This window comes from Quercus robur, chromosome 1 (genome assembly GCF_932294415.1).
Source record: "Quercus robur chromosome 1, dhQueRobu3.1, whole genome shotgun sequence".
NCBI lineage: Eukaryota > Viridiplantae > Streptophyta > Magnoliopsida > Fagales > Fagaceae > Quercus > Quercus robur.
This window is the reverse complement of record NC_065534.1, coordinates 3,945,719-3,966,993: the sequence shown is the minus strand read 5'-3', so window position 1 is coordinate 3,966,993 and position 21,275 is coordinate 3,945,719. Positions and strand designations below refer to the sequence as shown.

At 41.4% G+C, this 21,275-nt stretch overlaps 2 protein-coding genes and 2 long non-coding RNA genes across 5 annotated transcripts; 3 read left to right on the top strand and 1 right to left on the bottom strand.

Moving 5' to 3' along the window:
* The first annotated feature begins 2,595 nt into the window (after nucleotides 1-2,595).
* On the top strand, nucleotides 2,596-3,333 carry LOC126692750 (uncharacterized). The gene has a single exon (XM_050388491.1). It carries the CDS (start codon nucleotides 2,596-2,598, stop codon nucleotides 3,331-3,333), a length of 738 nt encoding a protein of 245 aa, XP_050244448.1.
* A 7,775-nt stretch (nucleotides 3,334-11,108) lies between these two features.
* Nucleotides 11,109-11,736, bottom strand: LOC126713551 (uncharacterized). Its single transcript, XR_007651379.1, has 2 exons — nucleotides 11,558-11,736; nucleotides 11,109-11,451 (listed from the first exon to the last, which is right to left on the bottom strand). It is a non-coding gene; the product is annotated as an uncharacterized LOC126713551 (long non-coding RNA).
* Nucleotides 11,737-15,144: 3,408 nt separating this feature from the next.
* Nucleotides 15,145-16,572, top strand: LOC126716753 (uncharacterized). 2 transcript variants are annotated; one of them, XR_007652256.1, is made up of 2 exons: nucleotides 15,145-15,536; nucleotides 16,092-16,572. It is a non-coding gene; the product is annotated as an uncharacterized LOC126716753 (long non-coding RNA). The 2 variants fall into 2 exon arrangements; XR_007652258.1 differs by lacking the exon at nucleotides 15,145-15,536 and adding an exon at nucleotides 15,543-16,002.
* A 3,670-nt stretch (nucleotides 16,573-20,242) lies between these two features.
* On the top strand, nucleotides 20,243-21,148 carry LOC126692747 (uncharacterized). Its single transcript, XM_050388476.1, has one exon. It carries the CDS (start codon nucleotides 20,243-20,245, stop codon nucleotides 21,146-21,148), a length of 906 nt encoding a protein of 301 aa, XP_050244433.1.
* The last annotated feature ends 127 nt before the right edge of the window (nucleotides 21,149-21,275 follow it).

Here is a 21,275-nt window from a genome sequence, read left to right as displayed (position 1 = left end):
GCGGCTACTGTTGCATGAACAGTAGCCGCTTGTGGGAAAAACGCATGAAAAAAAAAAAAAAAAAAACGCAGAGCAACAAAAACGCAACGCTATCCAAACATTACCTATGTTTCTATATGAAAAAAGAAACACTCAACTTTCTTATCAATATAACCAAGACCCATAACTTCGGGCATATTCAGTAATATTCAACACGTCGCATTATTTGCAAGTTGGTTAATGGGATGGGAATGAATAAAAATGTGTTTAAATACCTCATATGTGTCAAATAATTATTCAAGAGAAAAAGCGTAATTTCATTGGTATTTTGATTTTAATATTGTTCAAGACTAAAAGAATGGCATATTGTATGGTTCATCCATTTAATTAATGAGTCTCCAATTTAAATGAAGGTTTGTAAAGCTAGCTAAGAGCATTCATAGGATGCTACAAATGTAGTTTTTAGCACCTCAACAAACTATTTTATCTATTTTACAAACTCATTTTATAATACACCTAATATTCTATTTTTTTACCACTTTATTTTAAATAATATAAATAACTCATTAAAATAATTAAAAAAATCACCACAAAAACAACCACAGCCAAAGCCACCTCTACACTAGCCACAACCACAACCCACTGTAGAAAAAATAAAATAAAAGCCACAACCCATCACCACTAGCCACAGCTACCACCACCACCATCATAGAGAATGAGAGGTAGACATAAGAGGAGAGAAAAGATACAAGGATAAAGAAAAAAGAAGAGAGAGAGAGAGAGAGATTATCTTATTTGATAATAGAATAAAGAATTATTATTTGTTATAATTTGTGAATTACAATAAACTGCCATAATTGGCCATTTATTGTAACTCATTTGTAAAAAAAAATTAAAAATTAAAAATAACACCATCAATGTAGCATGTTTTTTGTGGTATGGGTTGTTAAAAATAGTTTTTTTAGCAAATTAAAAGCATCACTGTGAATGCTCTAATAGAGTATAGTACTGCAATCCTAACCGGAACATTGAATGGAAGACTAAGAGTCATGTCATATGATATGCTCAAGGACCAAGTAACATTCATGACATTAAGCAGGATGGAGGAAAAATAGTACCACTCAAGAGTGTAGATGTCAATTTTTTAGTTTCATAGTCATATGGTAGCTGCTCATTTGTTCCTTAATGCTCATTTCATGGCCGTATTGAATGAAAGATGCTTTGATTTTTCTTTTCAATTAAGCGTAGCTAGTTCTAAAAAGGGGATGGGCCTTATGGTTTAAATTTCTCATATGGGCCCTGGGCCCAGGCCCAATGGAACGACCCCATTGCCCTAAGCCCTTCTTGAAACTGCCTTCATGTAAAAACAAGTTTTGGGTCTCGAACCCTGAGAAGTGTTCGACATAAGCTTTCCCAAACAAGCGTATGAACCCTGTCCGGGAAAATCACGTAATGCTCGGGGAACTGCATTACCAAGCACAATCGACTAAGCAGGAACCAAGTTCCAAGGCCATAATTGTTGCATCCCACTCTTACCTAAACACCAACTTAAAGCAGATAATATTGGACTTTCAATAGCACTAGCAGTGGCTATAATCATAATCTCCCCACTAACCTTAGCTATAAATAGCAGAAGTTTGGGAAGAAGAAGGGGTTCAGAAAAAAAAGAGAGAAAACAGTTAATGAGGAAGAGAGAATGAATATTGCTTTGAGTCTCTCTGCCGTGAACGACCCAGAGTAGGAAATCTTGAAGCCCACTCTACAAATAAATTGTGAGCCCAAGTGAGTTCAAGCCCAACAGTCTCATCTCTGTTTCCCACAATTGGCGCCCACCGTGGGGCACTTCTATTAAGCTGTGGTTCAACCGAGACTCAAACAAGGGAAATGTCCGAGGAGCGTTCAGGAGGGCGTGCGCCAAGCAATTCCTTAGGATCTTCTCGGGGATCGACATGGAGGGAGAGAAGGCAGAAACGGCGGGAGGATAGGGAGCACCCCAGAGGAAAGGAAAGGTCCGGATTGGGTGAAGGGTTGGATCAGACCCACCGAACGGTTTCGGGTGTCTCGGCGCATAGGCAATATGATGATAGAGACCGAGAACTAGAGCGGTTGCGCAGACTGGTAATGGATCTAGAGCTGGAAGTAAGGGGTCGACGCCAAGAAAGGAATCGCAACCTTCGGCAAAGGAGAAATTGGGGCGAGGAAGGCTTCAGTCGATCTGGTACGCAACGATTCCAAAACCGATCACGCTCTCAAGAGTCACACCGGCACTCCCGAGAGACACGTCATCACCGGGACCGAGGGTCACATGGATACGATGACCGAGGGTCAGAATCACCGGAGGAACGGCAGTCCCACAATGCTGCCATGGACGCCATGAGCCGACCCTTACGAATGGCTACCCGGTCACCGTTCTCCGATGAGATTGAACGGGCCCCTATGCCGAGCAGATTTACACGATCGCCATTCGATTCCTACGAGGATATGAGGTAACTTATAAGACGCATAAAGGAGTACAAACGCCTGAAGGATGATCGGCTGCAGAACAGGGGGAAAGCTTCGTTACTCGGGAGATCTCGGCAAGGTGTTGTGCTGGCAAGACCCAAAAAAGACTTCAAAATGCAGGAACCGGAGGTGCAAATTGAAGGAGTTAATGTGGCGTTCAAAGAGCCCGTGCACAAAATCTTAGATCGGATCAAGAACGAGTCATTCTTCAGGTGGCCAAACAAAATGGGGGGGGACCCATCTCGAAGGAACCAAAATCTATACTGCACATACCATAGAGACAAAGGGCACACTACCGAGCAGTGTCAGGTACTAAAAGATCACCTCGGGCAACTAGTAAAGGCAGGGTACCTGAAAGAGTTTGTAGTAGACTCCACCGACCGAGAAGCCGGCCAGGGCGTCCAACAGAAAAGGAACCCCCTCCCGCCACCACTGGGGGTGATCAAAGTCATCCACGCTGCACCAAGAGGAACGGCAGCAGCAAAAAGGGTATTGACAGTGGCTTGCACGGAAAGAGATTCAACCGAGAAGAAGAAGAAAGTTGAACGGCTAACCATCTCGTTCGGAAAAGACGATTTGGAAGGGACGGTCCAACCTCATGACGATGCATTGGTGGTAACGGCTCGGATAAGCGGGTTCTTGGTGAAAAGGGTGATGATAGACCAAGGAAGCGAGGCTGACATCATGTACTCAGACCTGTTCGAAGGGCTCGGATTGAAGACCCAGGATTTGGCAAAATATGACACGCCGCTGGTTTCATTTGACGGGAGAGTCGTGATTCCCGAGGGACAAATCTCTCACCCGGTGGATATGGAAGGCAAAGGAGTTATAGTGACCTTTATAGTAGTCTGATCATTCTCACCGTATACCGCAATCCTGGGGAGGCCATGGATTCACGCAATGAAGGCTGTTCCGTCCACCCTCCACGTGAAAGTAAAATTTGCCACTGAGTATGGAGTCGCCGAGGTGAGAGGGAACCAACAAGTGGCGAGGCAGTGTCTTGTCGCCGCGGTCAGGTGGAAAAGTGAACAACTTGGGCAATCGGAGTAGACCGAGAAAGAAGCTTTATAGCAATTATAGAAGTCCCGAGGGGAAACGGGGGCGGACGTGGCCGAAGAGGTATTGAAGGTTAGAATTTTTCTAGATACTGACAGGTATTTCCAGATAGGTACAAGCATGAATGACCGGGAAAGGGTAGAGATGTTGTTGTTCCTTTTGCAGAACATAGACGTTTTTGCGTGAATCCCGTATGAAGTGCCCGGCGTAGATCCCGAATTCATTGTCCACAAACTCAACGTGGACCCATCATTTCCCCCAAAGAAGCAAAAACCGAGAAGAGCGTCAAAGGAACATGTCGACGCAGTAAACTTGGAAGTCCAGAGGCTAAAGGAAGCCGAAGTGATAAGAGAAATATTCTTCCCAAGATGGTTAGAAAATACAGTTGTAGTGAAGAAGAAGAACGGTAAATGGAGAGTTTATGTGGACTTCACAGACTTGAACAAGGTGTGTCCCAAGAACCTGTTCCCAATGCCCAAGATTGACCAACTAGTAGACGCCACGTATGGGCACCCGAGGATAAGCTTCCTGAATGCTTTCTAGGGTTACCACCAGATTGCCTTGGCGCCCGAGGATCGAGAAAAGACAGCATTTATCTCCCCGAGTGCAAACTATCACTACGAGGTCATGCCGTTTGGATTGAAGAACGTTGGAGCCACGTTACAGCGGATGATGACGAGAATGTTCCGAGAAAAAATTGGATGCACGGTTGAAGTATATATTGACAATATGGTGGTAAAAAGCAGAAAAAAGTCACAACATACGGAAGACCTCCGGGGAGTATTCGAGATACTACGGCGGCATAAACTGCGCCTAAATGCCGAGAAGTGCACTTTCGGTGTGGGGGCTGGCAAGTTCCTGGGTTATCTGATCTCTACTCGGGGAATAGAGGCTAACCCTGACCAAATAGAGGCCGTGAACCGTCTCAAACCGCCAAGCAATCCCAAGGAAGTGCAAGTGCTTACCGGGATGTTAGCCGCCCTAAACCGTTTCATCTCCAAATTCGCCGATCGCTGCCGGCCGTTTTATCAACTTCTGAAGAAGTGGAAGGGATTTGATTGGGAAGAGGGATGTGATGAGGTTTTTCGAGAGCTGAAGGAATACTTGGCAAAGGCGCCAAGATTGACGGCCCCAGAGCCCAGGGAAGATTTGTTTATGTACCTCTCAGTCACCGACCATGCCGTAAGTGCTGTGTTACTAAGGGACCAAGGAGTACAGATGCCAGTGTATTACATAAGCAAAACCTTGGTAGATGCCGAGACGAGGTACCTGCCCCTGGAGAAGTTGGTTTTAGCCCTGGTACACGCCACTAGGAAGTTGCCACATTACTTCCAGGCTTATACGGTATTCGTCCTCACCGAGTATCCATTGCAGTCACTATTAAAGAAATCAAACTTCACAGGCCGAATTGCCAAATGGGGGACTCGGTTGGGATCATTTGACATAAGGTACCGGCCAAGAAGCTCGGTAAAGGGACAGGTTCTTGCAGATTTCATCGCAGAATTCACACCTAAGACCGACGGCAGGGTAATCTGTAATGCAGAAATTCATTCGTGGAAGGTATTTGTAAACGGTGCTTCAAATGCTATGGGGGCCGAGGCTGGTATTGTCATAATCACCCCGGAGGGCATACGATTGGAACACTCCTTCAGATTGGGATTTAAAGTCTCAAACAATGAAACCGAGTATGAGGCCCTACTGGCTGGCTTGAGGGCCGTATTGCATCTAGGCGCAAAAAATGTTGAGATTTATTCAGACTCTCAGCTGGTTGTTTATCAAATCACAGGAGACTTTGAAGCTCGGGACTTTCGAATGAAAGCTTATCTAAGTGCGGCCAAGCAGATTATCGGTCAATTCGGGACGGTACAGGTGCCCCAGGTAGGTCAGTCACAAAACAAACACGCCAACTCACTTGCCACGTTAGCTTCATCGGCTATCGAGGATACTCCACGACTAGTCACAATAGAGCTTATAAAGGAGCCAAGCATCAATGTGAAGAGTATTCACGACCAAGCCAGAGTGGAGGTTGCCAAGGTAGCGATGGCCAATCCATGCTGGATGAACCCGATCATAGATTTCCTTGCCGAGGATAAAGTTTCGGATGATGAAGACGAGGCCAAAAAGATTCGTCGGGTAGCTCCCCGGTACTAGCTGTCTTCGGATCGCAAACTGTACCGAAGGTCTTTCGCAGGCCCTTACCTTTTGTGCTTACATCCCGAGAAAGTAATCAAGTTTCTGGCCGAGCTACATGAGGGAGTGTGTGGCGGCCATGTTAGAGGACAATCTTTAGCGCACAGAGTGATGACCCAGAGGTTTTGGTGGCCACAGATGCAGAAGGTTGCCACCGGATATGTCCGGAGGTGCGAACAGTGTCAAAAGCACGCCCTTTTGATCCATCAGCCAGCAGGTCGTCTGAACCCCGTTAGCAGCCCGTGGCCATTCGTGCAATGGGGGCTTGACATCCTCGGCCCATTCCCCCGAGCAACAGGAAACCGTCGTTTTGTATTAGTGGCTGTAGATTACTTCACAAAATTGGCGGAAGCTGAGGCCTTGGCCAACATCCGGGATACTGACGTAAAAAAATTTGTATGGAAAAATATAGTCACAAGGTTTGGGGTGCCAAATTCGCTACTAACAGACAATGGGCTACAGTTCGATAGCAAAGCTTTTCGGGCCTTCTGTATCAATCTCGGCATCAAGAACAAGTATTCAACCCCGGCTTATCCACAAAGCAACGGCCAAACTGAGGCAATGAACAAGACGATTTTGAGCGGGCTCAAGAGGAGGTTGGACGGGGCAAAAGGAAGATGGGCTGAAGAACTACCCAATGTATTATGGGCTTACCATACAACCCCCAGAAGATCCACGGGCGAGACCCCTTTCTCTTTGACATATAGGGCAGAGGCTATAATACCAACCGAGGTGAGCTTATACAGTGCACAGGTCGCGGGGTTTGACCCCGCCCAGAACGCCGACGTGATGATGAAGCGTTTGGACTGGCTAGAAGAATGCAGGGAGGCCGCAACCATACAACTAGCCGAGTATCAGCAGAAACTAGCCCAAAGATACAACCGAGATGTAAAGGAGAGGGAATTCAGTGCCGGAGAATTGGTACTAAGAAAGGTCGTGGGAAACATGCGAGACGTAGCTGCAAGGAAGCTTGCTCAAACCTGGGAAGGACCGTACAGAGTAACCGCCATCGCCGGTGCAGAGGCCTACTACTTGGAAGATCTTGACAAGAGGCCGCTTCCCCGACCGTGGAATGCCAACAACTTAAAGAAGTTCTACGCGTAACCATCCGTGAAAGCCAAAACTTGTATTTTGCTAAAATGAAGATAATGATGGAGTTGCTTGTATATACTGTTTTTGATTCCATGATTGCACACCAAGAGAATTGCAAATAAAAAACTCTAAGGACAGAAACCTGGCCCTCGGCTCGATTAAAATCGCCGAGCAGGTGGAAACCTTATCGTCACAAAGGAATAAAAAGATAAAGGACAAAAACATCATCCTCGGCAGGATCAAAATCGTGGAACATATTGGAACCCTAACCCTTTACAAACATTAAATCCATTCACTCTCGGATTCTCCAAAGCACCACGCAATAGGTTTTGGGGTATCATTCCATTTACGGCCAAAACACTGGCATAGTCCAAGCGAAACATACAAATAGATAGAAATTCATTCAACGAAATTAAAACCAAAGTTAAAAAAGGAAGCTATTTACCGATCAAACAAGCGGAGGAAATTGTTCGTTCACCACATCCCGGTGACATAGGCAAATAAACCATTAAGAAAATAAACTTAAAATGCGATAGAAACAGGTAAAAGCATAAAAAAAGGAGAGAGGTTGCAGATAATCAGCTGGAGGGCCGGGTCGGATCTGTCACTTCTGGCTGGTCGGTCAGGGGGTAACGCGAGCCTTTGCCGAGAAGGTCCTGTACAGTCGGGATGCTGGTGGCTTCCATGTCCTCTGGCTCGGCATGAGCGTTAATTTGTTCAACCAGCTCCCTCATGCTTGCCGTTTCCTCCTCCTCAGCAGCAGCCGGGGGATCCTGCACCGCAGTAACGGGGCTCGGAAAGGGAATTTGGTCGGGGTCTCTCAGGTGGGAATCCTCGGGAACTCCCAGTGCTTGAAGAGCGGCGAACCACCCGGCCTCAAAACCCAAGTTCCGAGCCTGGTCCACTACCGGCTTTGCAGATTTCTCGGCATCAGCAAAGCCTTCGTTGTACCACTTCTGCTCACAGGCCGCCAGGGCTGCCCTAAGGTCGGCTAGTTCCTCGGCATTGGAAGTATTGAGGCTAATGGCTTCAGCTAGCTTCACTTCCGTTTCGTTCTTCTTGGTCAAAAGCTCCGCGCACCTCTTTTCCGCCAACGCCCTATTTTTCTCCGTGGCAGCGGCCTTCTTCTCGGCGGACTCAGCTGCCTTTAGTTTCTCCTTCACTGTTTTGGCCGCTGACTCTCGCGCCCCCTTTTCACGATCGACTTCCTCAGCAAGTTCCCATGCCCGACCAGCCATTATGTGAGCCAGTTGAGCAGCCTAGCAATCACAAAAGTTAGAAAGGAAGCAGAAGTAAATGTATAGGAAGAAATGGATAACTAAAGAATTACCGCGATAGCGTGCCACTCTAACCGGCGCCCCACAGACTCCTCAGATCCCTCCTCAAAAGCGTGTACGTCCTCGGGAAGAAGAAGACCCTCGGCCAGTGTCTGGGCAATACGGCCACCCTTGCCTTTCTCCCACATCCGCACACAGGCGGTCGAAGGCAAAGGCTTGCCGTCCAACAAGAACTTGGGCTTCCACGCTGGAGCCGCTTGGAAGGAGGACACAACCCCCGGGCCGACCTGGGTCTACGACTCATGGATAACGATCTCCCTTGTTGGTTGGGGAGGGGTCTGGATGGCAGCATCTCCCGGGCCTGTGGATGGTTGATCGGTGACCTTTTGTTTCTTACGGGCTCGTCCAGCTTAAGAAATGGGTGGAGGCTGAGGCACCTGGCTCCGGTCCTGAAAGGGCGGGGGCTGGTTGGGCTACCGTGCACCGGGCACGAAGAGGTCAATGGTCATAACCTTCCTTGACACCATCCTTCCGTCGGGCTGGATATCTTCAGCCGACAAGGCAGCCGCTTCAGTCGCTGGTTGCTGGGGCTCAACGGGTGGATACTCGGGCTGCGCCTGCTCTTGGACGGGGCCCTCTTGTTGGATAGCTTCGTGGGCTAACTCTCTAAGGCGCCGAGACACGCGTTCCGCAGACTCGTCTTGCAAAGGGGCTAGCTCGTCCGAGCAAGTGAAGCACCGTCCAAACTCCCTCGCCTCCCCGGTTGTAAGTTTCGGCGGCAAGAAGCTTGCGTACCGGACGTCGATGTATGACAGCAAGGGGCTATCAACCAGAAGTGCCTGCTTAAAATTCTGTCAGGTGGAATAAACTAGCTCTACTCCGAGGATCAAGTGCGAAGCCCGGAGTTGTCCGTCCCAATGCACGTATATCTCGAAACGAAGGATGAAGTTCAAATCTTTGGCATGGACGGTTCTGATGTCCGGAACAAACACTTTGCCGTTTGCAAAAGAGCAAGTGTCATATCAGTATCTGATAATAAAGATTTACTTCAATGAAAAGAAAAGGAAAAGGGGAGGAAAACAATTAGATCAAGGGATCGGTATAAACCCACTTCACGCTGTGAAAGGGGGCAAGGGACGTCCCCGGCAAACCAATTGTCGTGCACCCGAACGAACTCCCCAACGAAGTTCCTGTTCGAATCAGGTAGGCATGATATCAGCTGTACCCAATTGTCTCTTGTCTTTAGGTAATAGTTGGTAGCTTTGTTCTCACAGAGGCTATACATATGGTTAATGTCATGATAATTTAACTATAAATCAAAGGTATGGTTCAACCTATTGATGCAGCTAACTACCCGGTAAAAGTTTGGGGGAAACTGGTCGGGACACAGTCCGTAGTACCTAAGTGTATCTGTCAAAAGGGGATCCACGGGGAACCTAACCCCGCCCTCTAAGATTGACATCAAAGGAAAGAAGGCTGTGCCTAGTCCTCAGTGGAGAGCAATATCACTCTCATGGCAGTAAGCCACTTCTACGTCATCGGGAATACTAAATTTGCTCCTAAAGGTGGCTAAGGCAACCGGGGACTCTAGAAGATAAGAGTAACCCATCTATGACGCTTAATGCTATGAAAGGGAACTTGAAGAAATAAAGCCGAAGGAATAGGAAGGGGAAGAAAACTTACTTTGGGTTCTAAGGAGGAAAGGAACACTGGGCAGGTGAGTGAGCGCCCAAAGAGTTGGTCGGCAGAGAGTAAGCTTGAAAAATCATAGGTGGAGGAAAAATGAAAGAATGCTCTGAGGGAAACTATTTATAGAGTCAAAAAGGGGGGGCAAAGAAACATTTAATCAAGCAATAAATGGGCACGATTTACGAACGGCCCTGCGAATACCAAAGGTAACCGATATGCGCGCCGCTTCGGTTCACGAACCGTCAGGCAATAATGACAACTGTACCTGACGCCGCGAAACGGCACGTCTTTTGAGATGAGCATTAATGAGAAACCATAATCACGAGTCCCTGGCCATAAGATCTCCGAGATCAAAACACTCGACCAGCTCCTTGATTCTTCCTGGCAACTGGGTATGAATCAAAAGGGGGCTAATGTACGGCACCGAGATCCCAAGACCCATATGGGCCCTAGGCCCAGGCCCAATGGAACGGCCCCATTGCCCTACGCCCTTCTTAAAACTGCCTTCATGTAAAAACAAGTTTTAGGTCTCGAACCCTGAGAAGTGTTCAGCATAAGCTTTCCCGAACAAGCGTATGAACCCTGTCCGAGAAAATCACGTAATACTCGGGGAACTGCATTACCGAGCACAATCGACTAAGCAGGAACCAAGTTCCAAGGCCATAATTGTTGCATCCCACTCTCACCTAAACACCCACTTAAAACAGATAATATTGGACCTTTAATAGCCCTAGCGGTGGCTGTAATCATAATCTCCCCACTAACCTTAGCTATAAATAGCAGAAGTTTGGGAAGAAAAAGGGGTTCAGAAAAAAAGAGAGAAAACAGTTAATGAGGAAGAGAGAATGAATATTGCTTTGAGTCTCTCTGCCGTGAACGACCTAGAGTAGGAAATCTTGAAGCCCACTCTACAAATAAATTGTGAGCCCAAGTGAGTTCAAGCCCAACAGTCTCATCTCTGGTTCCCACAATACAAACTTTCCATATGCACATAATAGTTATAAAATTATATATATAACCCATTGTATGTGTATGTTTAGTCTTTCAATTATGACATCAGTAATAAAGAATATTATTCAAGTTGCAATTCTCATTCAATGTACCAAACATACACTTAATTCTCTCTCATTGGTGAAAGGAGATCCTCAAAACAAGAAAAATGAATTCAAGCATGAACACTTCCCCCATATCTAATGAAAAAGAAAAAAGAGAGAGAGAAAAAAAAAAATTTTAAAGGCAAATGGAATATCATGTATGAACCCATATCCAATGAAAATGAAGAAAAGTAAAATGAATTTCAAGTATGAGCAATGGAAATTCACGAGCGAGGAAATGTAGTCAAATCTTAATCTCAAATATTTATAACCCTTTTGTTATGCACTAAACTTTTTATTACTGAATAACTTTATCTAAGTCTCACATTACGTAATAATTATTACAAGCTTTCCATGTGTCAATATGAACCAAAACACGGGAAACTCTTGGACAAGCTTATTGATTTCCATTATTTACATCTTATATTTTATTTTCTTCATTCGATTGAATGATACAGATCAACTTTTGTTGCAGATTCGACAACCTGTGTTGTCAGGGGGGGAGGGTTTTCGCCCGGGTTTCCCAACAATTTTCATTTGGACAATATTTCCTCGCAAGATACTGTTTTTCTCTGCAAACATGACAAAGATATTGCATGAATATAAAACCTAACTGTGCATGAATATAAAACGTTTAAAAAGATATTGCATGCAACCATGGGAAAACAAGGGACTTACTCGCTCGTGGGACGACATTGTTGGGTTCGGCAACCACCATCGTGTACGTAGATGAGAGAAACAAAAAGATAATAAGCATTCGAATGATGAAAACCTTGATGGAAGTCTTGGCATCCATTTTGGCTATGGAGAGGAACAAATGAAGATTTGTGGGTTTGCAAGGCCTTAAACTTGAGAATAATTTTTTATGTTCAACGGGCTGAAACTCGACTAATATATATATATATATATAGAAAAATCTACACTAATCCAAAAAGAGTAAGTGTTTGTGAAATTACAATAACTTTTGTTAAGAACTTACAATAAAGAGTAGGTGTAAGTTCTTAACAAAAGTTATTGTAATTTCACAAACACCTTCTCTTTATTGTAAGTTCTTAACAAAAGTTATTGTAATTTCACAAACATTTACTCTTTTTTGTGGGAAATTCTTAACAAAAGTTATTGTAATTTACAATAACTTTTGTTAAAAACTTCCCACCAAAAGGAATTATACTTACAATTTACAAATATTTACTCTTTATTTTTAAAGTAAAAAATAGTTGTAATAAAGATGTACAAAATTTAAGTCAAGGTGTGAAAAAAATATTTTTAAAAATAAATTAAAGTATTTAAGTTAAAAAAAAAATTTATAAATATATATATATATATATATATATAGTTTTTTCTTTTGAAGTCAGGGGTTTACCTGGAATATGCCCCTGCTTTGGTAGGAAGTTCTTAACAAAAGTTATCATAATTTCTTTATAAAAATTTGCATACCACAATCACAGAGCACTAGCATTGAAAAATGTTATGCTATACTATTATACCATTTCAAAAAATCACTTTATTACTTATACCATCCTATTTTACAATACCTCTCACATCCTAAAACTCTATTCTTATTAAAATATTATTCTTTAATCTTTTTTTATTATTTCTTTTTAACCAATATTTTTTTTCAATTCTACTTTCCTAGGCTTTCCAACCGTTTTTTTTTTTTTTCCTCAACCTCCCTCAACCTCTAGCACCAGTTCATCTCACAGAACCACACACACAGACCCATCAACAGAGCCACACATAGCCACACACAAACCATCAAACCAGAGCCAACAACGGCCACCACACCGACCATCGATCAGAAACCACACCGTCGATTTGAAACCCAGCCTATTTGAAACCCATCGGAACAAACCCATTCAAAAAATATCATCAACCCACCACCGATCAACCCACAACCCAACCACAACCCAAACACCGGACCCAACAGAGAAGGAAGAGAGAGCAGAGGCGGCGTTTGGGTCCGTAGAGAGGAAAGAGCAGAGATGGAGAAAACAGAGAAGAGAAGGAAGAGAGAGAAGAAGTCTGGGTGGAGAGAAAAATACGGAGGGAATAAAATATATATATATATATATTTTTTTTAAACTTAGAATTGTACTGTAGCACTATTGCAAGCATTCTTTGATGTAAGTGTTTTTGCCCTCTAAAATGTTAAAAATGCCTTAAATATGGCTTTAGCATTTTTCAATGCTAGTGTTCTTAGAGCATTTTTATCAAACCTTTCAAATGTTAAAAATGCTATTTTTTAGCATCTGAACCTTAAAAAATAAAAAATAAAAAATAAAAATAAAAAAACCATCAAAACTGGTATATGTTATAACATTTACAATCTTGCTACGTGCACTCTCTTTTTTAAGAGCACTCTTTTTTTTTAGAGCACCCTGTAGCAAGATTGTATAATATTTTATTTATTCTCTCTCCAGCTCACTGTCTCACACAAATCTTCTTCTCTCTCTCTATATCTTCTCGCACATGCCGCCTTCTCTCTCTCTTCTGTTGCTTCTCCCTTGTCACCCACGCTGCCAGTCCTCTCGCCCCAGACCGTCTTGCCCCTGCCTTGAGCCACCGAACCAAGCCTCCGTGGTTCCGGTTTGTGGGTTCATTTTCGGTGTTGATGCTTTGCCAACTAAGGGCAAATCTGATGAAGCATAAAAATCTTATCTAATTCATCTTGGCCTCTTTGTTTGAAGGAGCATGAATCGGCGATGCATGCTCTGTGGGAATATGATTTTGTCAAACCTGTTGGAACCAGAATTTTGGGTTAGTTGCGTTTGTGGGTTTTTTTTCGGTGTGGGTTTGTTGCGTTCTGATCGGTGTGGGTTTGTTGTGGCTGGTGGCAGCGGGTGTGGGTTTGAGTTTGTGATTTGATTTGATTTGATTTTGGGTTTGTGATTTGGTTTTGGGTTTCTTTTGATTGTGATCTTGGTGGTCGGTGGTCGAGGTTGTGAGTGGTGGTGACTGTGGCAGTGGCTATGAGCGGTGGTGGCTGGTGGCAGTGGGTGTGGGTAGCGGCAGCGGGATGGGTTTGCAGTGGGTTGGGTGTTTTTGTTTGGGAGAGGAGAGATACAGAAAGAGAGAGGGAAGAGATGAGATTGAAAATAAAAAAGAATTAAATAAATAATATTTTAATAAAATGGTAAAAAAATAAAATTTTTGATGTTCGGTATATTATAAAGTGGTATTATAAAATTGATAAATTAGTATTTTGAAATGTTAAATGTTATATTTTTGACATGTTGGATGGGAATAGCTAGGTATCTCATCTCACCCTCTCTCTCTTAGGCTGTGTTTGGTTGGGAGGATTATAGGGAGGATGGAAAACTTTGGATGGAAAATGGGATGGAAAACAGTGTTTTCCACTGTTTGGGAAACAAAGGAAAACTAGGACGGATGGAAAATGGGATGGATTATCTCTCCCAACGTCTACAAATTCATCAACAGCACACCCATATCAAACCCAGAAAATCAACAGCACACCCATATTCATCAAACCCATATAAAAATTCATCAAACCCATATACAAATTCATATAAATAATCAATCCGAAATTGAAAAAGAAGAAGAAAGAAAGAAGAAGATGCTGAAGAAAATGCCAAAATCACCATTTTCTCCACCCAAAATTTTTTCTATCTCCGCCCAAAATCACTGCCCTTAATCAAACCCAACCCAAAATCATCATCTATAATAAAAGCATAGAACTCAAATTGTAAAAGAAGAAGAGGAAAGAAAAAGATTCTCAAAAACAAAAAAAAAACAAAGAAAGAAGGAGAAGAAAGAGAGGCCGAGAATTGATAGAGATAAGAGAGTGTTATGAAAAAAAGGAGGAGGGGTTAGGTGGCGGTAGGTGGGAAATAAAAAAAGAGAAAATAAATATTATTTTAATAAAGAAAGTGTGTATAATAGATAAATTGATGTGGGTGTTTTGTAAAAATTATGATGTAAAATAGAAAAAGTAAGTTTTACATTATAATAATAAAAATAATAACATAAATATATATATATATAATGTGGTAAATTTTATATTATTTAATAAGTATAAATAAATTTATTTCTTACCTATTATGTAATAAGGGTATAATAGTCAATTTATATAAATTATATTTTTCATCATTCTCTTTTTCTCTCCAACCAAACAAAAGAGTTTTCCACTCTCCCATTTTTCCACCCCTCCAACCAAACACACAAGAGGGAAAACTAAATATTTTCCATCCTCCCACAATTTTTCATCCTTCCACTTTTCCACTCCTCCGACCAAACTGACCCTTAAGGCTAAAAGGGTACATTTCAGTCGTGGACCATAGTAGTTGCTTAGGAATCCTGATACCAAGGGACACGTAGAGAGAGTGGGAGAGTGAGCATCAGAATAGGGTTGAAGTTGACAAAATGGACGGTGTAAATGGGCCGAGTCATTCATCAATATCGAGGGAATCATTGCATATGGATATGGGTTAGGTCTTGGATTTTATTTCGCTCCGAATCGATACGCATTTTGAAATAAGTACATTAGATATATCTTGTACTCCAATAGATCCAAACTTTATGATGACTGTGCCAACCCTCAACCAATGGCCAGTACAAGCGTGTTGCCCTCATCTGTTCTCGGAATCTCGTGACTGAGCTGTGTCCTTTTGAACAACACTCCATTTCTTTCACCATTTTGGTATGCTGCTACTGCACAGTCAACACTGTGTTCTTCATTCACATCACACTTCCCAGTACCTATATTAATCTCTGCTCTCACCACCCACTTTTCCCAAAGAGAGAAATGGGAAAGGGAGAAAGAGTTGAAGGAAGTTTTGGGAGATGGGAGGTTTGGCAAAGAAACCAACTTTTTTTTTGCCGAATCCGCCCATTCCTATGATTTCCTTTGGTTCCTCTCTTTCCCCTATCCTCTGATCTTTAGTAAAAAGATTCCAACTGTTTGTTGTTGTTCTTCTTCCATTATCATAAAGAGTGAGAGGAAATGAAAGCGAGAGAGAGTTGAAAGAAGGTTTTGGGTTTCGAGTGATGGGAAAGAATGACTGGTTTTGAAATCAAATTCTTTTCTAGTCCCCTAAGACCAATGTTTTCTTTCACTTCCCCTCCCTTTCTCTTTTTCACGGTTTGAGTCACCATTTTGTTTTGTGGTAACATTGGCTTGTCTTTTGTCTTTCATTTTTGTTTATGTACTTATTTGTGTAAATCTGACCGGATTTCTTTATGTTGGTTTTTGGAGTTCCGTTTATTTCACAGGTAAGCATTTCATGGTTGGATCTATGGGTTGTTCGTGTTCTTGGTACTTAGAAGAAGCTTAACCAGGTTTCTCTTAATAAAAATCCAAACTTTTTGTGTAAGACTGACCGGACTTCTTTATGTTGGCTTTTGGAGTTTTCGTTTGTTTCACAGGTAAGCATTTTATGGTTGGATCTATGGGTTGTTTGTGTTCTTGGTACTTAGAAGAAGCTTAACCAGGTTTCTCTTAATAAAAATCCAAACTTTTTGTGTAAGGCTGTAAGAAATATTAGCTGCAACTACAGTCATCTGCAATGAAACAAAATCACAACTCTGCTGTGCTGTTTTATTCAAAATCTGTGAAGTTTTGTGATGGTAACCATACCTGGGACTCATAGTATAAACAGTAATAATCAATTTATGGTAGCCTTTCTTGGGTTGATAAGGATCTGTATAGTTTGGAAACATTAAAATGTTTTTAGACTTGATTATTTTGCTAAAATAGTTTTGTAGATTTGATGAATGATCCATTAACCCAAATCAATAGCCTTATAACCCCATGTAAAACAAATTGGGTAGCAAAGCCTTGAACACAAAGACCCCTTTAAAATTAACCAGAGTAAAATACCATGCAAATTGTTGGTTTTTGAGGTTGATTTTAATATCTTTCGTTGGCCATGAATTTATCTCATTCAAAAAGAAAGGGCTTCATGAATCTTGTCTCGAGAAACAAAGTGAAACAATGGAGCTTGCATTATGTTCTACTAATTAATGTGGTGCTTTTGAAAAACAATCTAAACTAGCTAAATGGACCCAATATTCTTCCTGATTGTAATCCAAGCCTATCTATAACAGTTGCATTGGCCATTGAGCCCTCAATCGGGGGTGTCAGTAAGATGAAGACTACGACAACATAGAATTTTTAATGATATCTAACTCAAAACCATTTAAAAAGAATTTTCAATTTTACAAGGATATATATTTTTCTGAAAACCCCATGATTGTTCAGACCCCCACACAAGTATGAATAAATATATGACATAAAATGATCATACTGATATATATTTTTTTTAATTTTTTCTTTAGAATCAAGGTCGGTTTGATATTTTTGGGTCAACTATTTTTGCCATGAACAGTTACCTGCTATTTTTTAATAGGTGTCCTTCGAATATTGGTAAATAACTATTTAAAAAAGAATTTAATATCATTTTTATGGATAATAAAAATAGCTATTGAAAAAGATCAATTTATTATTTTTCCTTTTTCATAAAAAAGTGTCTTTCCCTTTCTTTTTTGGATAATAAATTGGGTCATTCAATGCCTATGAGTTTCTGGGAAATATTAGTTATCTAGTGTGAATGCATCTTTGTATTGTACTAGTAAGTGTTGCAATTCACCACCGCGTTGGGGGAAAAAGTCGAGGTTTAAGTCTTCAAGACGGAGTTTTATATATATATATACACTTAAAGTGTGTTTAGATAGAACTTATTTTGCTGAAACTGAAAACTGAAAACTGAAAACACTATAGCAAAATAATTTTTAAATGTGTGAATAGTGCTGTGGGACCTATTTTTAATGAAAAAATTGATAAAAAATGAAATTTGTGGGTCCATAAACAGTACATGAACCCACTGATTGACAGAAAAGTAAAAAAAACAGGGCTAAACAGAGCGCAACAGTACTTTACTGTTGCGCTTGTCCCCTGAAACGTGTGTAGAAAAAAAAAAAAAAAAAAAAAAAAAAAGCAAAACGCAAAACTTGGACGTGGATCCAAACCCAGCCTTAGATTAGGTTAAAGTAGAAATTCTATTTTGTATAAAAAAAAAATGTTTTAATTCATGAATAAAAATTAAGATCGATAGAACTATGTAAAAATAAGTCAGAATCCTGTTATTTCAAAAAATTAAAATAAATTCAAGATCCTGTCAATTTGAGCCTACTTTATAATTAAGATTTATATTTTTACTCTTTTTAATTGAATAATGTATTTAAAATTTTAGATGTTATACTTTCAAAATTTGTAATAAGTTAAAATTTATCAAAAAGAAAGCCGTAATATTTAATTTTAAAAAATAATTCATTTCAAAATTTTTAAAATTCACAAATTTTTTTTTTTTTTTTAACCTTTGTCATACTGTCATGAAAGTTGGCAAAAGAAAGCTGTGCCCATGGAATCGGACAAAGCTGTTGCCATGTGGATGACACTCATCTCCTTGGATGCAATCACTCTCGTTAAGATTTCCAATGAAATCTTCATTCAAATATGGCAGAGATCTGGAGAAATTTGCTTCTCTGTGTTGCTACCAATTCGAGACCGTGTTGTGGTGTTGTCATTATCATGCATAAATCACTACAAGAGTCATTGTTATCATCTATGAAGCATGGGTGCATTTCGGGGCTCGGGTGCGGGTGCAGCGGGACTAGACGATTAAAAATTATTAAAAATATTTTTATTTATATTTTCTATATATTTTTATTATGAAAATATTCTTAAAAAACACATTAATACACCTTGATTCACAAAACAAAGAAAGAAGAAGGTAAGAAACACATCTGAGGTTAGAATTTCGGTTGCTCTGGCGAGTTTCAGGCAATTTCGGCCGTTTCCGACCAATTTCGGCCGTATCAGTCGTCGGCCAATACGACCCGATATGGTCGATACGGCTCGATTCTGGCCGAATCAGCCGAGTTCGACACGAATCCGAGAGAGAAAAAAAAAAAAAAAAAAACCAACTCAGACTTGGCATCAAAGCACAGTCAACCGCGTCGGACGCTGCATCGCACGTCGGGCCACGTCGGACTCGGGTGTGGCACCCTCCCAGCCGGGTCCGTGCTTTCTAGGTTATCATGCACAAATTAACACAAATTATGACAGAATTCATGAAAAATATTTTATCCTTAGACTTTTGTTTATGGTATGGAAATTTAGTTGATAAAATTTTATTTCAATAGTTTCATATTTCGATTTTAGGGTTTATTTAGAGGGCATTTTGGAGGTTTTAATGACGTTTAGGAGATTTTAGGGTATATTTGGAGGGCATTTTAGTCAATTTTAGGGTGTTTTGTCATCATAGAGTTTTGGCATTTGAGGCTCTCCATTTTGAAAATTTAGAGGTTTTAAGATGCACAAACTTACTATAGTAACTATGCATAAATGCATAGTTATTGTAGCTTTGCAAATCATTATTTTATTATATTTTATTCTCTCTCACAGTCAAACCCTCTCTCTTTCTTCTTCTCTTTTCTTCTTCTTCATCTGCACAACCAATCAACCATTTGCCCACCACCACCCAACGAATGCAACCCACCACCACCATTTTACAACACATAAAAATCCAACCCCAAATTCAATAGAAGAAAATCAAAGCAAAAATCAATGCAAAATCAAATCCAAAATCAACAAAATTCAAGCCAAAAATCAATGGAAATCAAACCCGAAATTAATGGAAAATCAACCCAAACATATCAAATGGAAAACCCAAAATAAATCATCAACGGAAAACCATTAACCCAAACTCAAATCATCATAGTCCTATGTATGTCGTCAATGACGAATATGGACTAGCATCTAAGAGAGAGATGAAGGGTATGAGACCAACAACTGAGAAGATTGTGATGATAGAGAAGCGAAGAGTTATGTGAGGAGATTGGGATGAGAAAGAGGCGGAGAATTTGAGAGGAGTTTTGCCGTTTGGGATGAGAGAGTGAGAGAAGAAACGTGAGTGTGAGAGATATTTTAATAAAATAATAAAAAAAAGATTAAAAGAAGATTATTCAAATAAAAGAACGTGTATAATAGATAAGCTTATGTGGGAGTTTTGGATTAGTGGTTGTATAAAATAGAAAAAGTGGGCTCTTATGCTAAAATAGACAGAAAATTTTGTACAGACTAATGCAATTGCTCTTAAGGATATTTGGTCGTTTAGGAGCTTTAAGGCTTATTAAGTTATTTTGAGAGTTGGTTTTTTTTTTTTTTTTTTTTTTTTTTTTTTTTTTTTTTTTTTTTCTCCTGTTTGAGAGGAGCGTTCTTCTCACTTTAGAGTGAGCATTTCTTACTTTTTTTCTTCCTTCCAAACCACGTGCGGAAGGACATTTACTGGTTCACAACAATCCATTTCACTCAAAAGACTTACGTAGACTGCTACAAACACTGCCATGGAATCTGAGGTCCTTGAACGCATACAAAATATGACACTTACAACAGACGAAGACGAGGTCATGCCAATCCGCCCAGTGAAGAGAGAAAAAGTATTGGAAGAGTTCTCCCTAAGCCTCATAGGAAAGTTTCTCACAACGAAGAAAATTAATATACGCACAGCCAAGAATTTACTACGATCCATGTGGAAGCTAGGGGATGATTTGAAGATAATTGAAGTGGGGGAAGGGCTAATACAGTTCAAGTTTTCGATGGAAAGCCAATTGATGTGGGTTTGGAATAATGGGCCATGGTGTTTCGACAACCATCTCTTGGCGCTCCGTAGATGGGAGAAAGGAATGTCAGTGAGGAACGTTACATTCACAAAACAACCATTTTGGATCCAAGTGTGGGGACTGCCGTTCGACCTTATTAATGAAAAGGCGGGGAGCGATATAGGGCAGAGTCTCGGCAAGCTTGTGGAGGTGGACAGCAAAGCTTTCACTACGGAGCAATCACGGTTTCTACGCATACGGGTGGAAGTCCCTCTGCATAAACCTCTCAGGCATGGTGGGCCAGTAATCAGTCCGGAAGGAGAGGAAACTCGAGTGGCTTTTCGGTATGAGAGGCTAGTTGGGTGGTGCTTCAACTGTGGCCGAATCGGTCACGAGCAAGGTGACTGTCTGGTACCTGTGAGTGCAGAAAACGCTGAACGTCCATATGGCGAGTGGCTTAAGGCTGGCTACCGGACAAGTAGCACAGAATCACGAAAGGAACAACCTCAGCAACGTCGAACTCAAAGGGCGACAACTGTACCTCCTCCGACGTCCGAAACCGATTTGTCCATTGAACCCGATACCGAAAAATCGCCGAGTCAGCCCGAAATGAACGAAAGCCCGAAATTCACGGTCCATGATCACAGCTAGACAGAATTAAAAAGGCAGTTTCAAGTCCACCAAACCTACACAAAACGGATCCCACGTGCCTTAACACCACAATTAACCCATCACAGCTACAGGCGCCAACAGTTACTGCATTAAACACCAACCAAAC